At 39.3% G+C, this 21,649-nt stretch overlaps 1 protein-coding gene and 1 pseudogene across 1 annotated transcript in view; both read left to right on the top strand.

The window, feature by feature from the left end:
* Window positions 1-19,256, top strand: part of LOC129752094 (uncharacterized) — a 51,257-nt gene extending 32,001 nt beyond the window's left edge. The window contains exons 4-12 of the mRNA XM_055747887.1: window positions 5,748-5,770; window positions 6,097-6,437; window positions 6,518-6,620; window positions 10,419-10,700; window positions 10,898-11,142; window positions 16,415-16,556; window positions 17,385-18,173; window positions 18,247-18,712; window positions 18,784-19,256. Of these exons, the coding sequence (XP_055603862.1) occupies window positions 5,748-5,770; window positions 6,097-6,437; window positions 6,518-6,620; window positions 10,419-10,700; window positions 10,898-11,142; window positions 16,415-16,556; window positions 17,385-18,173; window positions 18,247-18,712; window positions 18,784-19,198 (2,806 nt within the window). The 3' untranslated portion in view covers window positions 19,199-19,256. The remainder of the gene's footprint in view (window positions 1-5,747; window positions 5,771-6,096; window positions 6,438-6,517; window positions 6,621-10,418; window positions 10,701-10,897; window positions 11,143-16,414; window positions 16,557-17,384; window positions 18,174-18,246; window positions 18,713-18,783) is intronic.
* LOC129756157 (juvenile hormone esterase-like) lies at window positions 6,065-6,703 on the top strand (annotated as a pseudogene).
* Window positions 19,257-21,649: the final 2,393 nt, after the last annotated feature.

The following is a 21,649-nucleotide window of genomic DNA, read 5'->3' as shown; positions in this document are numbered from 1 at the left end:
TGAGCTCAATTTACCGAAGATTTCGCTTCTTAAGGTACACTTTTTGATACCGTTATTGGTAAAATGCCTTCAAGTAGGCAACGCAATTTATTGGCTCTTGGGTGGTATCGCAGCAAATATGGCGGCAGATGATTTTTATAACCGAATATTGGTGCACACTTCAATATAGACTTTGAAAATGTGAAATTTTAAGAACAATAAATTTAAATAGTGGCGCGTTGTGACGTCACTTGAATCACTCACATTACAATTATTATTTTATCATGATAAAAACTTTAACAACCAAAGTGTGGCGCTTTAAAATAATTCTGAATTTAATGATAGGGGAGAGTGAGGATACTTGATCCCTGGGGATACTTGATTCCCTCGCTTTATCTCGAAACCAGAATGTCTTACAAATTTCAAATGTTCTAGAAAAATGTGCCAAACAGTACACAACAACAATTCTGTTATCCGAATAAATTTTTAAAATTTTAATTTTCGAGTTATTTAACTTTGTTTGAAATTTTTTACAAAATGTGATTTGAAGATCTTTTTTTATCACTTTAAAATGTTTCTCACATGAAAAATTATTATAAAAATATTGATTCCAATATGTCAATCGTTAGAGTATAATATGAACTTCATAATGCCATATTTTCTAAGGAATAGTAAACTGTAATTTTTTTGAGAAGAAGTTTTGCAAAATGTATGTTATGGGTATAATTCTAGAGTTTGTTTTGATTAGGTCGTATGAACCAATATATACAAAATAGAGTTATTTGCTGCAAACGATTAATAAACATGTATTCTATCTTTGGTAAAAAATTGGTTTCAATTTATCATTAAATAACTTTTAAACAATGATTTGAATTTAGGACGAATATTGACTTTAACATTTTTGAGTGCAATTTAGTTTTTACGTCATTTTGCGTTGCCGTGTATTTGCAAAAGGTCGCTTAAAACAATTCGGCAGATTGGTTTTTACGACGTTATGCTTCGTCGCGGACAAGTTCTTTACCAAGTGATCCAAATAATGAAAAATCGAGTAAATATGAAAGAAAAATGTGTCCAAGAGTGGTCATTATTGTCCTAAAAGGAAAAATGGCTACAAAGTAGAGTTAGGTGAGTACCATAAGCTTCACTTTTCACTGTATGAATAGTCGGTATTATTTTCTTCATTACAGAGGCAAACAAAATTATCAAAAGAGATGGATGCTTTTTCACACTCCTCGAGCGGTCAGTAACGCTGATGGTAGCGGTTGGAAATATCCCGGTGGACTTCAAAGGATCAGTCCCACAGAGCGATACTTACAAATGCCATCGATCAATGATTTCCGTATACTAACTGGATGCGATTATCATTCAAAACCTTTCTTCAATTAACTCCAAATGATTAGTGAAGATTTTGGCCAATCAAATCAGTTTTTGCTACCAAAATTATCGATTGATCAAATGGACCTTTGCGCCAAAAGAGAAATGCAATATGTCGTAAGTACATCTTTATTGATAAGAACAGAATAAATGCAAATTTCAAGTAAATTTAGCATTTGCATTAAGATTCGACCAGCAATTATAAAATAAGAATTAAAAAGCTGTTTCAGAACTTCAACATCGATTTTCTCAAAACATGCCAAGTGGTTCTTACGACCTAATCAAAACAAACTCTAGAATTGATCCCAAGAGTGAAAAAAGATGTATTTTCCATCTGAATGGATCGTGTTCATTGGTTATCACGAAATACTAATATTTGTCCAATAATTTATGATTATCGAGTAATTATCTGTTAAAAAGGGCTTAAAATACTGTTTTTATCTAAAATTAGAAAATTGCGCCTTAAAGTATGCAATGAATCTATGGTAGCAGACAAACTTTTATAATTCTCTTTGTCTGATACTTACAAAATGTGAAATGAGAACTTATATTGTAAGAAATAGTCATGATAATAAAAAAAACCCAAATTTCCAATAAATTGTAACAAATTGAACAAACGCTTGCATGCAATACACTGGTATACAAGAATTTATCAAATTTTCTAATAAATTACCTTGAACTTTATGAAGAGATAAATCACTGTACACCCATAGAAGAGGTTGCAAAAATCTAATGCCTATTAAGCAAATCTCTGTGCCGATAATGCCATGAAACGTGCACTGTGCCGAAGACGATATTTTTGAAAAACCGAAACTGGCATAAGGACTCGAGCTCCCAACCAAAATGATGCATGACCACTACATTCAAGCGAAACAAGAACAACATTTTATGGCATTTCCTTCCGATTGGATAATTCATCCCAGAAACAAGAAAATAAAAAAAAACACAGCGCCGAAGGGAGAGTTGAACTCAAATCACCATTTATATCGTCATGTCAGTTCGAGATCTTTACCAGTGTACTATTTGAGCTTCATGCAAGACGAGGTGAGAAACCATGTTGAACATCCGAAGTCTTCGTTTCAATCCACGGGTAAATCTTATCGTATACAATACTTTCGAAAAGTTTGGGTATTGCAGAGAGAATTGCAACACCACGATAGTTTTCTACGGTGAGTCTGGAGCCGTTCTTGTGTATCGGTATAACATGCGAGATTTTCGAAAACTTCAGAAATAAACCGGCACGAATCGATGAAGTGAAGAGGAATTGTAAGGGCTCTTCGATTCCACTCACACATTTCTTTAAAAATGAGTTTGGTATTTCATCAGGGCCACAACTTTTCGTTTCGTCGAGCGTTAAAATCCTTCGTCGTATATCAAATGCCGCTAGTGAAAGTGAATTCGGGTAAGATTTCTACTGGTGATTGGCGTTCATGTTCTATTTCTGCGTTGCTCAAACGTCACTGCGAAAGTATTCGGCAAAGAGCTCGGATGCATCTTCCAAAGATTCTGCTTTGTTGTTTTTGTTAGAAACATTTTTTGGTATCAAGTTAGACTTACGTTTCGAGTTGACATATTTCCAAAAACGTTTTGGTTCAGATTGTATATTTTGTTGAAGTTCGTTCAAATAGCTGCATCGTTGGGCTCTATACAAACTATTGAATAAATTAGCCGCTGTTTGGTATGCTGTTTTATCATGCTCAGATTTACTTATGCGGAATTTGTTATGCTTCTTTCGCTTGTCTTTAAGTAGGCGGATAGTGTCGCTGTCAAACCATTCCGGGTATTTAGAGCGAGACGATTTTACTCTGAAGGTTCTACAGTGATTGAGTAATATTCCATAAACCACAGTGTAAAACGACAAAACATTGAAAGCCAGGGCATTTCCTATTCAGCGATCATTTTCGCGAATGATGTCGAAAATCCCTAGGCTATTCAAGAAATCCAACATAGATCGTATACCGTAGAAAAACCGTATTCCATTCCACTTCCAAAAGAGCTTGAGAAACAGCGTCTACGTCAAATTTTTTCATATCAATCGTTATTTTGCTTTCCTGAGCTGTCAATGCATCTGCATATTGAAGAATATTTAGACAGACGTTTAACCCATGGCCTTGTGATGCACCTCATGCTGAATTATAGGTAAAATCTCATCAACTTGACAACTTTCCTCGTCATTAGAATCTTCTAATAAATTGTACCCACTCATTTTAACCATCTTTCATTTCTTCTAACTTTCTATCCGTGTATTAGTCCGTGTATTAAAAGCACGTATCCGGGCCGGACAATTCCGGGCAATTTTATATAAAAACCTAGCAAAATCTGGGCATTTGATGATTAAATTGACAACCAGAAATCCGGGCAATATCCGGGCAAAACTTAGAAATAACTCAACTTAAATGAAGAAAAAAAAAATGGAAAAAAATTTCATCAAAATTTATCGATAGATTTTAAATGGTATTTAAGGCTTCCGAAAACCATTAATGATTATTTTTATAAAATTTGCTAGCAAAATTTAGATTTTCAAGGCCTGAATAACAAATTTTTACAAAACAATTTGATTTATTTTTGTTAGATTTGCTATATTAAGTGAATTAATCCGGGCAAAATCCGGGCAAAATCCGGGCAACCGGGCCGGACCGGACTGTTCCCAAATTTTACATTAAATATCTGGGCAAACCCGCCTAAAACCGGGCAATCTGACAACCTTACACTTCATAGTAGTTAGCCCGTGCCGAATAAGAATTTGGTAGGAATGTGTTGATAAAGCTTCAAATAAATTCTACCCGGTCATTTTCACAATTTTTTATTTCTTCTAACTTTCTAAAGGGTGATACGGTCAAAATTTGGTCAATATCAGCTTGACGTATTTCTTTCAATTTTGCATTTAAAAACCTGAACACCCCTCATTTTAAAGGTGTGTGTGTAGAATGTTGCTAATTTGATTTTGGAATTCACTCTTCAGTTGTCAAAATGCCGTCCAAGGACGAAGAGCAGCGTATCAAAATTTTGCTCGCGCATCGCGAAAATCCGAGCTACTCGCACGCAAAGCTGGCAAAATCGCTAAAAGTTGCTAAATCAACCGTTACAAATGTAATTAAAGTGTTTGGGGAACGTTTGTCGACAGCCAGGAAGTCTGAATCGGGGGGAAATCGAAAACCGGAAGCCGCTGAGACGACACAGAGAGTTGCCGGTAGTTTCAAGCGAAACCCGAACCTCTCTCTCTCCGAGATGCCGCAAAAAAGCTGAGTGTATCGTCTACAACCGTGCATCGAGCCACAAAACGAACCGGACTATCGACTTACAAGAAGGTAGTGACTACAAAAAGCGATGATAAACAAAATACGACGGTCAAAGCGCGATCCCGGAGGCTGTACACAACGATGCTGACGAAGTTTGACTGCGTGGTAATGGACGACGAAACATACGTCAAAGCCGACTACAAGCAGCTTTCGGGACAGGAGTTATTTTCAAGCACATGAAATTGTCAAAGTTCGCGAAGAAATGTCTGGTTTGGCAAGTCATCTATAACTGTGGCTTGAAAAGCAGCATTTTCATAGCTTCCGGGACTGTCAACCAAGAAATTTACGTGAAAGAGTGTTTGAATAAACGTCTGCTGCCTTTCCTTAAGAAACACGGTTGTTCCGTACTGTTTTGGCCAGATTTGGCATCTTGCCATTACGATAAAAATGCCGTGGAGTGGTACGCCGCCAACAACGTGCAGGTGGTTCCCAAGGACAAGAACCCTCCCAACACGCCAGAGCTTCGCCCAATTGGGGAATACAGGGCTATTGTCAAGCGAAACCTAAAGTGACCAAAAAAACTGCTAAGGACGAGCAGCAGTTCAAGGCAAACTGGCTTTCTGCGGCGAAGAAGGTGGACAAGGTGGTTGTACAAAATCTGATGGCAGGGGTTAAGCGTAAGGCCCGGCAATTCGGGTTTGGAAAAGCGGAAGCCTAACTGAATATTTTTCCTGAATTTTATACTAATTAAACTTGAAAAGAAATTTAATTTGATTTTTTAAATGAACGATTTCACCGATTTACACGCGTTTTCCCTTGACCAAATTTTGACCGTATCATCCTTTTAGAAGCCTCATTTAATTAGGTCTATCAAAAGTAAACATGCGAGATAAAGCACTTTATAACAATGTGTCAAATGATTTTTTTGTTTAATTTTGTCATGATTCTAGTGAAACCTTGAGGGAAGCAAAATAAATGGAATTGTGAATGTCAGTCACCCATATAATAACCGGTCGATTCGTTCTATATCTGCTAGGTACTACATATGTACGTATGTAGATTCGAACCAAGAATTTATTTTCCCAGAACAAGTGTAAACAAGCTGATAAGCTTTTACCGCCAATAATCTAAAGCTTCTTTTTTTCTCATAACTAGCAATGAGCTGACGAGTCAACGAGGTAAGGAGGCATAGAGTCAGAGCGCTGTGAGATAATATGTCTACCTACATGATCGATTGTAGTTTATAGTTTATTGTTTGAAAAATAAATATAAACACTCAATTTTCTATTCTGTCGTGTTGATTGTTTTAATATTTTGTATCTGAGAATACAGTAATGAATTATAAGTTTTTTTAATATTCAAATATCTCGAACATTGTAACATAAACTATCTCGATTTTAAAAAAATTCGAGGAAAAGGAAAAATCTGTACAATGTTAATTCAACCATGAGAATGGAAGTGTTCAGAGTATTCCTAGTGTGTTTTCTATGCTTTCAACTAGCAGTCCAAATCCGTGGAAACCCGTCTAATTCATCCAACACTGATGTTAAGATACAACTGAAGCAGGGCAAGATTATTGGAACTACGGATTCGGTACCGCGAGTTCCTCTCATGTATCGATTTAGCGGCATACGGTACGCCAAAGCGCCAATAGGTGAACTGAGATTCAAACCACCAGTTCCCTTGGAGAAATTCCAAAACGTACCTTTGGATTGCCGCAATGAGCGACATGTTTGTCCCAGCCCACAGTATCAGCCGCCGGAAGACGAGGCAACCGCTTCGGAAGATTGTTTGTTCCTGAATGTTTACATGCCAAAATTACCTACGTCAGGAAAGCTACTTCCGGTTATGGTGTTCATCCATGGAGGCGGATTTATCACTGGAATGGAAATAGAGCTGTTCTCAATCCCAAATATCTGGTTCAGAACGATGTTGTGGCCGCTACCTTCAACTATCGGCTGGGACCTCTAGGGTTGGCATATCTACCCTCCAAGGGCATTTACGGAAATATGGGGCTGAAGGATCAACGTTTGGTGCTTCGATGGGTTAGTGAAAACATCCAAAGCTTTGGAGGCGATCCTGGCAGTGTTACTTAGTTCGGTGAAAGTGTCGAGGCTGCATCGGTCCAATTGCATTGCATTACGGACGAATCACGGAAATATTTTCACAAAGCCATTTATATGTCCGGATTATTGGCTAGTGAACGGTAGACAATGTGCAACTCGAGACCCCATACACCCAACCTTCAGGTAGTGGTCATATCAGCTCTTGTCTGCAAATTCGATTCTCTACCTCCCCGTGGTGCTAGCTGGGGTGCGAGCAACCTTAGGGGAGATCGGGTACCCAACCCCGGTGGATGCTTTGGTCGCATGCAAACTGGGTTAAAGGGCTTCGTACGCGTCTGTTCTCCATGTCAGGGGCGGCGTGCGGAGTGCAACAACGTTCTGGTGGTGTTAGGGACCCAAAACAGCAACATCACGGCGGTCCTCCTGCGAAATAGTGGGGTTAGCTGCGGGCCTTGCGAGCCCGTGACTACAAAAAACCGGCAAGTGCGCACCAGCTGACCAACGAAAGCGCACCAGCTGACCAACCGTACCAAACGCAATCGCCTCGGTTAAATATCGCACGACTGAAGCAACCTGAGGTCGCGGCAGACTACGCGCAATCGATCGAAGCAGCGCTACCGGCAGAGGGCGAGCTTGACGAAGCCCCTCTCGAGGACTGTTGGGATACCATCAAGACAGCCATCAACAGTGCTGCGGAGAACGTCATCGGTTATGTGGAGCGAACTCGACGGAACGACTGGTTCGACGAGGAGTGTAGGAGGGTGATGGACGAAGAGAAGGCCGCGCGGGCGGCAGTAGTGCAAAGAAGCACCCGTCGAAATGTGGAAAATCACCGACAGCGGAAGAGGCAGCGAGTCCGACTTTTCCAGGAGAAAAAGCGCCGCCTGGAGGAGGAGGAGCTCGAGGAGCTGGAGCAGCTGCATCGTTCCCAAGAAACACGAAAGTTCTATCAGAAACTCAACGCATCCCGCAAAGGCTTCGTGCCGCAAGCCGAAATGTGCCAGGATAAGGACGGGGGCTGCCAATCGTGAGGTGATCAAAAAGTGGAAGCAGCACTTCGATGAACACCTGAACGCCTACAAAGTGTTGTTCCGAATCCTACTCCGCCGCCTAACTTCACAAGCAAACAGATTCGTGGGAAGTCATCAGGCCGGCTTCATGGAGGGACGGTCAACGACGGACCAGATATTCACATTACGGCAAATCCTCCAAAAATGCCGGGAACACCAAGTCCCTACGCACCATCTATTCATCGACTTCAAAGGCGCATACGACACGATCGACCGTAACGAGCTATGGAATATCATGGACGAGAACGGCTTTTCCGGGAAGCTGATCAGACTGATCAAGGCGTCGATGGATGGAACGCAGTGCTGTGTGCGGATTTCGGGTGAATTGTCGAGTTCATTCGAATCGCGCAGGGGGCTTCGACAAGGTGATGGTCTATCCTGCATGATGTTCAACGTGGCGCTAGAAGGTGTTATTCGACGAGCGGTGGGCGGAATGCGGGGCTCGATTTTCAACAGATCCAGTCAACTTATCTGCTTTGCCGATGACATTGATAAAGTCGGCAGATCATCTGCGGCGGTGGAGGAGATCTACCGCAAACTGAAACACGAAGCAGGAAGGATTGGGTTGATGATTAATACGTCCAAGACGAAGTACATGCTGGCCTGCGGATCCGAGACCGACCGATCTCGCTTGTTCAGTAATAACAAGGTCTGGATCGACGGCGACAAGCTGGAGATAGTCGAAGACTTTGTCTATCTCGGCTCACTGGTGACCGCAGACAATGACACCAGCCGTGAGATCAGGAGGCGAATTATCAGCGGAAGTCGTGCCTACTATGGACTCCACAAGAAACTGCGGTCGAGAAGACTTAGCCCTCGCACGAAGCGTAACCTGTATATGACGCTCATTAGACCGGTTGTTCTCTACGGGCACGAGACATGGATATTGCTCGAGGATGACCTGCGTACACTCGGAGTTTTCGTGTGACGAGTGTTAAGAACCATCTTTGGCGGCGTACAGGAGAACGGAGTGTGGAGGCGAAGGATGAACCACGAGCTGGCGCGACTCTACGACGAACCCAGTAGATATCCAGAAGGTGGTGAAGGCTGGCCGGATACGCTGGGCGGGACATGTTACGAGAATGCCGGACGACTGTCCTGCAAAACAGGTGTTCGCTACGAATCCGGTAGGAACAAGACGAGCGGGGGCGCAACGAGCGAGGTGGTTAGACCAAGTGGAGCGTGATCTGGCGAATGTGGGGTGCCCGAGAAATTGGAGAACGGCTGACATGGACCGAGTGAATTTTAGGAATTATGTTCGTCAAGTTATGTCGTGAGTCGGAATACTATGTAAATAAGTAATGTCCGGAGTCTCGTACAATCCTTGGGCCTTACCTATACAAATGGAGCAAAAAACTAGGGAATTGGCCAAGTTGAAGTTCACGGTAAGTTTAAGTTTAGCCTGGCAAAATTTGATTTTATACACTGGCATTCGTACCCCGCAATAACCGTGTTTATTCCCGATAACCATGAAAAAAATATTAGACAATAAAACGATTAACTTGAGATTTGAGACATAAAACCTGCAACCTGCATCTGAGAAACCTGAAACATGAGACCTTATCCCTGAGACCTAAGACTTGAAATCTCAAACTTGAAATAGTGAAATCTATTGCATTAGAACTCTGACTTGAGACATGGCACCGGTAACATGAGACATACGACTTGGGACCAGAGCGAGACTTAAGATATGGGAATGAAGACATATGACATTGCACATGAAACATGAAACGTGAGAAGTGAAACGTGGACGTTAAAGTGAGATGTGAGGAGTGAGAAATGAGAAGTGAAACATCAGGCATTAAAGTGAACAGGACGTGAGAAATGAGACGTTTAATGCGAGAAGAATATTGTCTTTCAGATATCGTATGAATGAAACTGCTTAAGGGGGGGTAGGGTCTAACACTTTCAAAAAGTCGATTTTTTTTATTTTCTTATTGTAAAACATTTCAAGAATGTTGTGTCAAATTTTCAAGTCAATTGAAGCAAAACTGTAGAAATTATAGGCCTTTATCTCCTCCTACTAATATTGCAAGAAAGCAAGAGCAGAAACTTCAAACGCGTTTTTCTCGAAAGCACATTTTTAAAGTCCGTGGACATCGTCATTTGAAAACTACTTATCCGATTCTTTTCAAATTTAGAACATATTTTCTACATATAAAATACCAGACCCCAACCTTTTTTTTTTTTTTTTACTTTGGGGAGATTTTACAGATAAAAAATTGCGGATTTTTTCGTGAAAAATCGTAGTTTTTACTTCAAACAGCCACAAAAATTTCATAAATTTTTTTTTAAGTTAAATAAAAACGTTGGGGTCCAGAAAAACATCTATTAAATATATTTAGCTCTGATTTTTTGACTTCAGATGATTCTGTGCTGAGATACAGTGTCCACCGCAAATCCTGTTTTCTAAAAGGCATTCTCGAAAGTGCTCCGTCACCGGTTCATTTTTCAATATTTTTCCACGAAAAAATTACTAAATGTTCTTTTAACAATGCTTTGTATAATGCAAAAAATTTGAATACATTTGTTTGAACGATAGCTCTAGAAAAAAATCGTGAAAATGGTGTTTTTTTTTACCCGTTAGACCCTACCGTACTCATTGAATGTGTTTAAAGATCCGCGTAAAAATCTTAGTTTATTTAATGTCTTGGTTCTACTTGGTATAAACATGTTTGTCTCAATTCCAGATACCCTGCAGAGCGCTCCACCTGCCAAATTGATATCAAATATCTTCAAAATTATACCCGATGATGAGAAACGGGCTGGAATGTTCAGTTCCTTTACTCCAGTAGTTGAACGTTCGGATGCGGTTGATCCATTCATCAAAGAGGACTTTTTCAAAGCTACCAAAGGCTATCTTACAGGAAACATTCCCCTGATAACGGGCGTTACTAGTAGCGAGGCGCTCTTGGCAGCTTACAACATTATGAGAGCCATTCAGAGTACCGTTATGAGCTCTGAAATCATGGGTCCTATTGAACTGGGCCTATAGGGAGACCGTTTGAAAGAAGTGGGCAGTGATATTCAGAAACATTTTCTTCGAACTGGCAGAACGTTAGAGCAGCTTCCGAAAGTAGTCGACCCTGATGGCCCGATATCAATCAAAGTGAGTATGGAACGTGGGCCAGTCGAAGTTCAATTACTTTTACTATTCGCTTACTTTTAGTACACCCCAGTATTTCTACGTTTTCAAGTTTTGAAAGAGCTCTCAACAAGCACAGGAAAGAATTCCATGCTCCAGAGTCGCTCCTGGGAGTTTGCCACGGAGGTGATCTGCAAAACGTGTTTGAGAAAACATACATGGGAACGGATGCTAAGCCGGGATCAAACGAGTATCGTTTCCGTACCAAGTTCTGTAAGTTGTGGACCAACTTCGCCAAACAAGGCAATCCGACTCCACCCAACGGTGGGGTAGATTTTGATTGAAAGCCGGTGAGTGCAATCCAGAACGGAAAATTCAGCTTGAGAGCTGCCGAGTTGAACGAAGAACTCAAAATGGTAGAAAATCTGTATGCAGATCGGATCACCTTTTGGCGGGACCTGTACAAAAAATACAACCATAATCCTCTGTAACCAACCTGTATACATATCTCAGGTGGCGATGGAAATCCCGTGATAAGTGTTAGTAAAAGTATTCATTTTATAAACATTGTAACCATGACAATTCGTGACGTCAGTTGTATTTTCAAACGAACAACCAACAATGAAAACTATAGATAAAAAAATCATTGCCAATAGCTGTTTACGATTCTCGCCTAGGATACATAAACATCCTGGCTAGTGACGTAGGCTTTGTTAACCTTTTTACTTTTTGAATAACGAGTTCTGTAATAGTGTGCGTGTTTGTTCATCACCTTATTTGTACCACATTGGGCAGTAACCTGATGAAAAATTCGAACCCTGTGATTGTGGATAGTTATGTTCATTTATACGAACATATTGTGTGTATAATTATGTACAAGAAACTCGTATTTGAAACCACTGATTCTCAGACTTTGTTTATTAAAAGTGTCATTGCTGAAATTCGGTCTTTAAAATGATTCTTGAAAGAATAACCTCATTCCTGCCATCAACCAAAAGATCAGTTAACTCATTGAAATCAATTATTTATTACTGGTTTACACTCAAATGAAATCGTTTGTAATGTGATGGTATTTTATGATTTCCGTTGAATGCCACAGTTATGTGCATTTGAAATATTGTTCAATTTTTTCACAAAAAAATCTGACCTCAAACATTCCAGATTCTTTTTTTTATGAATCAGAAAAAATCATCTGTCCTTAGGACACAAATATGAACCAGATTTGACTTTTAAGGAAAATTCTGAAGAACTCCGTCACAAAACCGCCAGATAATAAAAAAGTCATTCTAACTGTGTGAATGGATTAAACCGACCCTTGGTCATACCTTATGAGCGTGTACGCTAAGCAGTCAGTCAGTCAGTCGGCGATCAAGCGAGCGAGTCAAGTGGTGTGTGCATTCCCCCAGTAGTTTGTGATCCGGCGATTAAACGGTGGTGTTTCCGAGCTCCGGTTGCTTCGGAGCTCCGGACAGGTCTGCACAATTTAGTTGTGCTGGTTTTCGTCATAATACTTTGTTTTTAATTCAGATTAATCCACAGAGCTTCGAGGTGTATTCCACATCACCTTCCAGAAAATATTCCGGAAATATGAATTTTTAAATGAATTTTGTTTTTTTTTTTAATTTTCATTGAGAAACCATTCAAACCAACTAGCATTTACCTAGTGAATGGGGAAACGGTATCATTTACTATTGTGCTAGGTGAATGCAAAAATTTACCTTCTTGCTAGGTGAACGAAAAAATGGTAAAATTTACCGAGAAAGATGGGTGAAAAAAAATCACTTTGCTTCTCTATGAATTTTACCTTTTTTTATTTTCCGTGGGTGACCTTAATGGGTTAAATTCCTATGAAAAAAAGGAAAAAAAGGACAAAAAGAATTCTAAAATTTTGTCTATTACCCTATATGCATTGCATACTTAAAGGCGCAATTTTCTAATTTTCTGATAAAAGCACTTTTATCAGGAAATTATTGCATAAATATACAATCAGAAATGAAAAAAATGTAAAAATATTAATATTTGCAACATCTTACTTACTTAATGATCCCGCGCCGATCCTCCGGTGTATAGGGTCGTGGTAAAAGACCTCCACTGTAACAATCCGGAGCCAGTGTCTTCTCCTGGTTCCAGTTAAGATTCTCGTCGACAGTTCGGATTTCAGCGGCTAGGCTTAGCCGCCACGAGTTTCTGGGTCTGCCTCATTTTCGATGTCCTTCTGGATTCCAATCTGCAATCTGCAAATCTTGTTTTACATAGGCGAGTTGAGAGGACAGCCTGAACATATCGATAAGAATTCAAGCGAGTTGAGAGGACAGCTTGGAATTCCAAGGTGAGTTGAAAAAACTGCCTGAAAATATCGATCAAAATTCAAGCGAGTTGAGAGGACAGCTAAGAATACATAGGCGAGTTGAGAGGACAGCCTGAACATATCGATAAGAATTGAAGCGAGTTGAGAGGACAGCCTCGAATTCAAAGGCGAGTTGAGAGGACAGCCTAAAAATATCGATAAGAATTCAAGCGAGTTGTGAGGACAGCTTAGAATACAAAGGCGAGTTGGAGGACAGCCTGAACATATCGATTAGAATTCAAGCGAGTTGAGAGGACAGCTTGGAATTGAAAGGCGAGTTGAGAGAACAGCCTAAACACATAATCGAATTTTAAGTCAAGCTGCTTGAATTAACAGCTTGATGAAAGAACCATCTATGAAGCATTTCGAGAGAACTGTTCAGATGAACTGTTTACAGTTCGAGTTGAGAGAACAGCTTGAGGGGTCAACTTAGAACTTAGAAGAGACGACACATGTTGTGCATTTTGGATCAAATTTCAGTCACAGTTGAGTCATGACTATCGAGAAAGAATTTAGTTCTGGCACAATGTTATTGGGAAGAAAAATACGAGATAATCTGACTATTTGATTTGTTTACAATTCATACTGATATCTTGAACTGGTGGAGAAAGCTTGTCTGGAGGGTAAATCAATGAATGTAAGGAACTGCACCTTGAGTTAAGAGCTGGTCAGCGTGGGGCATACCAGATGTTTTCTGAAATAACATAAGTTCATCATTTGTATATTATCTTCATATAAACTTTACGCAATTACATCGGAGTTTCTTGATCATGCAGTGCAAAATGAAAACTGAAAAAGTCCTTGGAAAATATGAGATATTGATTGACTCAATTTAACTCAGAGATTAAATGTGTAATCGTTAAATTTTAACACCGTGTATCAAATTCATGGAATGACGTTCCATAAGCAAAACATAGAAAGGCAACTAGCCTCAAAACCACTGCGATTCAACTTATCTTTTGTTTCTTGATAAGGGACACTTTTTGTGAACCAGTACAAATCTGAAATATAAGGATGGAGTACAAATACAAATATAATGTATAATAATATAAGTTTGTGGAAATTATTAAAAAGACGATTTTGTCTAACGAAGTTTGAAATAAAGGTGGCAGTGAAACATAGCATGGGCTGCGCATTTGTATATTATTTATGCTTTACATTAGTTAATTTGCCTCGTAAGTTCATAGTACTTTACATCAGCTTATTGATAGAACTCATGTAAGAAGTCCATTAGACATTTTTCGAGTACAAAAACGAACATGTTCAAAATTGAAAATTGATTAATATTGTGTTAATCATTGCTCCTCTTAGCTACTCAGCCTATTTCTGTATAGAAAACGCAAACTGTGTATATTATGGCATTTCCCTGGTTCTTTTTTCTTGAAAACTTTGCTTTTGTAATTCCATTATTGTTATTTTGTTTGGAATAGGAGGGGGATGTGTGAATGGATTAAACCGACCCTTGGTCATACCTTATGAGCGTGTACGCTAAGCAGTCAGTCAGTCAGTCGGCGATCAAGCGAGCGAGTCAAGTGGTGTGTGCATTCCCCCAGTAGTTTGTGATCCGGCGATTAAACGGTGGTGTTTCCGAGCTCCGGTTGCTTCGGAGCTCCGGACAGGTCTGCACACTAACTTTCGAATAAATTAAATGATCATGGCAAACAAGATTTTTGTATGTGAAAATTTGTTCAAAATTGTTAGAAAGCCGCGGGATTTAACACATGTTGATTATTTTCTATAAATATTTAGTAAATAGAGATCGAAGTAGTCAACGACAGGAAAATGACCTGTTTTTCTCAGCTCCAATGTTCTTAAGTTAATTTGAAAAGATAAAATATTACAGAAATTAAGTTTATGTATTATCGTTATTATGCCGTTATGGAAGGCTTCAAATGGAGCAAACGATGTGTGTGGATGGATCTTACATAACTGGCCAACGGTCTTAAGCCACGTGAGAACCCTTCGGCCAAACAGACAAACGACAAAAAATTTCGAGCAAGATCAAGCTGCTGAAAGTTATTCCCTCCAGCCGGATGGAGTATTACGGTACAGTATCGGTCATTTCTGCACACCATGTAAAAACTGTGTTTCGAGGGACTTTCAGGCCTTATTCAAATATGTTCTTGGAGGAGTAGTAAGAAGTCCTCAAGCTAAGTATTCACTATTTTATCTACTTGTACATCTGTAGTTTTATCAATTGAAAAGGATCTCTATTTTGTTTTGATTTAACTTCGATTTGAATTCAATCAACAGTTCTTTGCAGTTTCAAGCATTCATATTTATTTAGAGTATTTAAAATCAGAGCTTCTAATCTGTAGACAAATTAAAAATTTACAAAAATGATTCAAATCAAGTAGCTTGATTCCTTTCAGGAAAAAATAAATTTGTGGAACTTTACTACTATTTCATACATAAGCGAATTTTTTTTCAAACTCATTTCATTCGTAATTTTTTAAGATCATTATTTTGAGATTATACAATATATTTTTTACTACTATTGTATGAAAATAAATAATGAATTCCCAAGGACAAGAACCCTCCCAACACGCCAGAGCTCCGCCCAATTGAGAAATACTGGGCTATTGTCAAGCGGAACCTAAAGAAGACCAAAAAAAAACTGCTGAGGACGAGCAGCAGTTTAAGGCGAATTGGCTTTCTGCGGCGAAGAAGGTGGACAAGGTGGCTGAACAAAATCTGATGGCAGGGGTTAAGCGTAAGGCCCGGCAATTCGTATTTGGAAAAGCGGATGCCTAATTAAAAATTTTCCTGAATTTTATACTAATTAAACTTGAAAAAGAAATTTAATTTGATTTTTTAAATAAACAATTACACCGATTTACACGCGTTTTCCCTTCACCAAATTTTGACCGTATCACCCTTTAATTGACTGCGAACGGCTCGGAAAGCATGCTTCAGTCACATATGGCTTGCCAAACCATTGCTTTTTTACCAAATTTTTCGGTTAAAATTAATGTATCTGTCTCGTCAATACATCCCGAACAGTGGATGTAATACTGATCACCCAGAAGCGTTTTGTAATTAAACTTGCAATAGGTTTCGCCGTCGACGATAACGCACACCAATTTTTTGCACAACAGTTGATCATATAACTTACACTGCTTCTTTTATGTCTTTAGACTTAATCTATCCTTGGTACGATGGACAAGGCTGAGAGGGGATCAACGTTTTGGCCACATCCTGAACTGAGGCAGTTTTTTCAATGGCGTAAGCACGCATGACATTCCGGTCCATAGTTTTGTCCAACGGATCCGTTTTCCGCCCAGATTTTTTCGTCCACAAAGCTGCTTTTCTCTCCTCTACTTGCGAAACGAATTTCAGACCGCTGCAATGCTTACTTCTTCCATTTTCACCAGCAGACTCAGCGAAATTTTGGAGGTAGGACACCATTTGCACACTATATGTTTGCACTTTTCAGGGGAATTGCTTCTCATTTTCATAAAAATTATGAAAAGTGGAGCTCACAATACGCAGAATTTTAAGTAAAACTCGAAACAACAACATCCAGAAATCTGCTGTTGAAACGTACTCCGGAATCGTTTGTTGGAATGCACCTAGCATGCAATCTTATATTGAAATCATCAAAAAAAAATTACATTAAATGAAATCAACAGCAACAAGATTCAAAATATGTTGTAACAGGTTTTTTTATCCTTAAAACATGAGCGAAGTAAACAGAAGTACACAGAGCATATCTTGTTAGGAGTCATTTACCTCATATGATTACTGACTACTGATTACTCATTTACCCCATATGATTCTGATTTCTCAGAATAGATGCAAATATATTGATAACCTTCAGCCAATAGTAAAAAACTTCTGAGTGCCTCACGATAGTACGCAATAACGAGAAACACACTAACAGTACTGTGGTTGAAAATGCTTTTGTATTGAAACTATTTAAACGATATTTATATTACCAGATGGGTTTTATGTCAAATAAATAATTTTTTTTTATTGTTACCTTCTCAAATAATTACCAACAATCGCCTTGAAACGTGACCTTCTATGGGTGTTTTGATGCATTCTACCCCAGGAAAAGTATAAACTTCTCTTTTTGAGTTCAGCGTAAATCACGTTAAAACAAAATATCCCTGGACTATAAAGAGTCGAGGATTAGAGAAAAAACCTTTAGTCACGATTCCACCTTCGAAATGGAAGTCTTCAAAGGGTTTATAGTGTGTCTTCTTTACGTCCAATTTTCAGGGCACGTTCAGGGGCAACCGGTTTATCCACCCAGGGAGAATGTAGAGATTCAACTTAAAATGGGCAAAATTATCGGAACGACGGACTCTTTACAAAATGGAGCTCCCATGTACCGATTCAGCGGAATACCGTACGCTAAGCCACCAATTGGAGAACTGAGGTTCAAACCACCTGTGCCATTGGACAGATTTCAAAACGCATCATTGGATTGCCGTTATGAACGACATGTTTGTCCCAGCCCTCAGTATCAACCGCCGGAAGATGAGGCAACGGCTTCCGAAAACTGTTTGTTCCTGAATGTTTACACTCCAAAACTATCGACTGGGGGAAATCTACTTCCGGTTATGGTGTTCATACATGGAGGCGGATTTATCGCTGGAAGTGGAAACAAAGCTGTTCTCAATCCCAAATATCTGGTTCAGAACAATGTGGTGGCCGTTACCTTCAACTATCGGTTGGGACCTTTAGGCTTCGCCTATCTACCCTCCAAGGGCATTTACGGGAATATGGGGCTGAAGGATCAACGTTTGGTGCTTCGATGGGTTAAGGAAAATATCAAAAGCTTTGGTGGGAATCCGGGTAGTGTTACCTTGTTTGGTGAAAGTGCCGGGGCTGCTTCGGTACATTTGCATTACATATCCGATGCATCGCGGAAATATTTTCACAAAGCCATTTGTATGTCCGGAGTTTCGTTAAATCCATGGGTTTTACCCAGAAATATGAAAGATAAAACAAGGCAACTAGCTAAGCTCATTGATGCTCACGCAACGGACGATCAGAAAGTAAAAGGTAGGTAAAAGTGTAAGCAAGCCTGGCATTATTTCGGCTTTCTAATTCAAAATACGTTTTTTTCTTCTTTCAGATGTCCTGAAGAGTGCTTCATTTAAAAAAATGATCTTTAATCAGTTTAAAGTAATGACCGATGATGAAAAACGCACCTCTATGTTCAGTCCTTTCACTCCAGTAGTGGAGCCTTCAGATGCGGATGATCCATTCATCCAAAAGGACTTTTTCAAAGCTCTCAAGGGCCATCTCACAGGCAATATCCCCTTGATGTTGGGTGTAACAACTAGCGAGGCCATGTTGAAAGCAAACGACATTTTGACTGCCATCAAGAATAATTCTATGGATTCGCAACAGCTGGTTCCCATCGAGTTGGGCCTATCGGGAGATCGTTTGAAGGAAGCGGGAAATGCTATCCGGAAACATTTTCTACCAACTGGCATAACTTCGGATCAACTTTCGAAAGTTGTCAGCATTTTTACGGACAATTTGTTCAGAAATGGAGCCTATGTTGCAAGTGAGCTGATGGCACGATACCATCCAGAGTGAGTACTCAGCAAGTAGCCGAGGGATTCAGTGAGATATTTAGTAACGTTTGTAATCATTTTTTTTTCAGTGTATCCCAGTACTTCTACGTTTTCAAGTTCGAGGGAGCCCTCAATAAATGGCGCAAAGTGTTCCAGGCTCCAGAATCGCTTCCGGGAGTTTGTCACGGAGATGATCTGCAAAACATGTTTGGCAACACCCATTTGGGTACATATGCTAGGTCGGAGTCAAGAGAGGATCTTTTTCGTAAGAAGTTCTGTAAATTGTGGACAAATTTTGCTAAACATGGCAATCCAACTCCAGCCGATGGTGGTATCAATTTCGTCTGGAAGACGGCGGGTACGATCCAGATCGGAAAGTTCAATATGAGATCGGCCGAGTTGAACGAGCAGCTGAAAATGGCGGGAAACCCGTTTGTTAAGAATATCAACTTTTGGCGCGGTTTGTACGAAAAATTCAATCATGACCTTTTAGGTGGAAAGTAATTATATGTTGTATAAAGTATATGAAAAACTTCTTTGTTTGAAAGTGAATGGAAAGATAATCTATGGGACGATTCAATTTTCATTTTTTACCTACCTATAAAATATGTAACGAATAATACTCAAACAAATTCAATTATTTGAACTTATGCCAACCCTACCCTTACTTTTCCGTAAGGGTCTATATGACCCAAACTGTACCTTCTCGATGCTATATCTTAGGAAGTCAACTTACTTACTTACTTACTTACTTACTTACTTACTTACTTACTTACTTACTTACTGACTCACTTACTTACTTACTTACTTACTTACTTACTTACTTACTTACTTACTTACTTACTTACTTACTTACTTACCTACTTACTTACTTACTTACTTACTTACTTACTTACTTACTTACTTACTTACTTACTTACTTACTTACTTACTTACTTACTTACTTACTTACTTACTAACTCACTCACTTACTTACTTACTTACTTACTTACTTACTTACCTACTTACTTACTTACTTACCTACTTACTTACTTACTTACTTACTTACTTACTTACTTACTTACTTACTTACTTACTTACTTACTTACTTACTTACTAACTCACTTACTTACTTACTTACTTACTTACTTACTTACTTACTTACTTACTTACTTACTTACTTACTTACTTACTTACTTACTTACTTACTTACTTACTTACTTACTTACTTACTTACTTACTTACTTACTTACTTACTTACTTACTTACTTACTTACTTACTTACTTACTTACTTACTTACTTACTTACCTACTTACCTACTTACTTACTTACTTACTTACTTACTTACTTACTTACTTACTTACTTACTTACTTACTTACCTACTTACTTACTTACTTACTTACTTACTTACTTACTTACTTACTTACTTACTTACTTACTTACTTACTTACTTACTTACTTACTTACTTACTTACTTACTTACTTACTTACTTACTTACTTACTTACTTACTTACTTACTTACTTACTTACTTACTTACTTACTTACTTACTTACTTACTTACTTACTTACTTACTTACTTACTTACTTACTTACTTACTTACTTACTTACTTACTTACTTACTTACTTACTTACTTACTTACTTACTTACTTACTTACTTACTTACTTACTTACTTACTTACTTACTTACTTACTTACTTACTTACTTACTTACTTACTTACTTACTTACTTACTTACTTACTTACTTACTTACTTACTTACTTACTTACTTACTTACTTACTTACTTAGGTACTTACTTACTTACTTACTTACTTACTTACTTACTTACTTACTTACTTACTCACTTACCTAATGCTCCCGCGCCAATCCTCCGGTACATAGGGTCGTGGTAAAAGACCTCCACTGTTGACGATCCGGAGCCAGCGTCTTCACTTGGTAGCAGTCAAGATTCTCGTCGACAGTTCGAATTTCAGCAGCTATATAGGCTTCGCCGCCACGGGTTTCTGGGCCTGCTCTCCTTTGATGTCCTTCTGGATTCCATTCAAGCGCCTCTCTGCAAATCTCGTTCTCATCTCTTCGCAGCGTGTGCTCAATCCATCTCCACTTACGTTCCCGAATCTCGATTTCTAGCGCCCTTTGATAACACCGGCGATGGAGTTCTTCATTTAAGATCAAGCGGCCAGGCCCCAAGCTCGGATGATATTCCGCAGGCAACGGTTTACAATACTTACAATTTTCGCGTCGTTACCACATATGTACACCAAGTTTCGCATCCGTACAGCAATACGGATTTGACGTTTGAGTTGAAGATTCTAATTTTCGAATCGTAGAGATATCTGACGTGAGCGCCAGATGTTGCGGAGACTCGCAAATGCAAATCGGGCTTTTCTGATCCGGGTTTCGATCTTTCTTGGTACCACCATCAGGCGTTATATGGCACCGCATCCGGTTGTATTTGGTCGAGAAAAACAATATCGTCCGCCAGGTCAAAGTAGTCTAGTTGCTCCATTGTTGAAGAGTTCCACGCAATCCCAGGTTCGGTGCACAGTCAATTTATCTAGTCAGAATCTCATTCATTACGGTGAACTATGCGTGACTCGGAAGAGTTGTTTGAAGTACTCAGTCCATCGTTTGAGTTGATCTGTTCTATCGGTTAATACCAGACTTGTTCGATCTTTTAGCGGCATTCTAGCATTAGTCCTTGCACCACTAAGGCGGCGAGAAATGTCAAAAAGTAACCGGATATCTCCATTGGTGGAGGCTCTTTCTCCAGGCTCTCTTGTCTCATTTACAAGCTCGTTCAACTGCGTTTTCCAGTTCCGCATATCGTAATCGGGTGGCTACTTTGACTGACCCGGTACATGCCTGCTCAATTCCGACTTTCGCAGATCATCGACCATCCTCCAAATTTCATCCGACATCCATTCACTTCTTCTTCCACAAACTTTACCGAGAATAACATGGCTCGTCG

The sequence above is a fragment of the Uranotaenia lowii genome, chromosome 3 (assembly GCF_029784155.1).
Source record: "Uranotaenia lowii strain MFRU-FL chromosome 3, ASM2978415v1, whole genome shotgun sequence".
NCBI classification, from domain to species: Eukaryota; Metazoa; Arthropoda; class Insecta; order Diptera; family Culicidae; genus Uranotaenia; species Uranotaenia lowii.
Note: the sequence above shows the minus strand (reverse complement) of the source record. Positions and strands in the feature narration are given on the sequence as shown.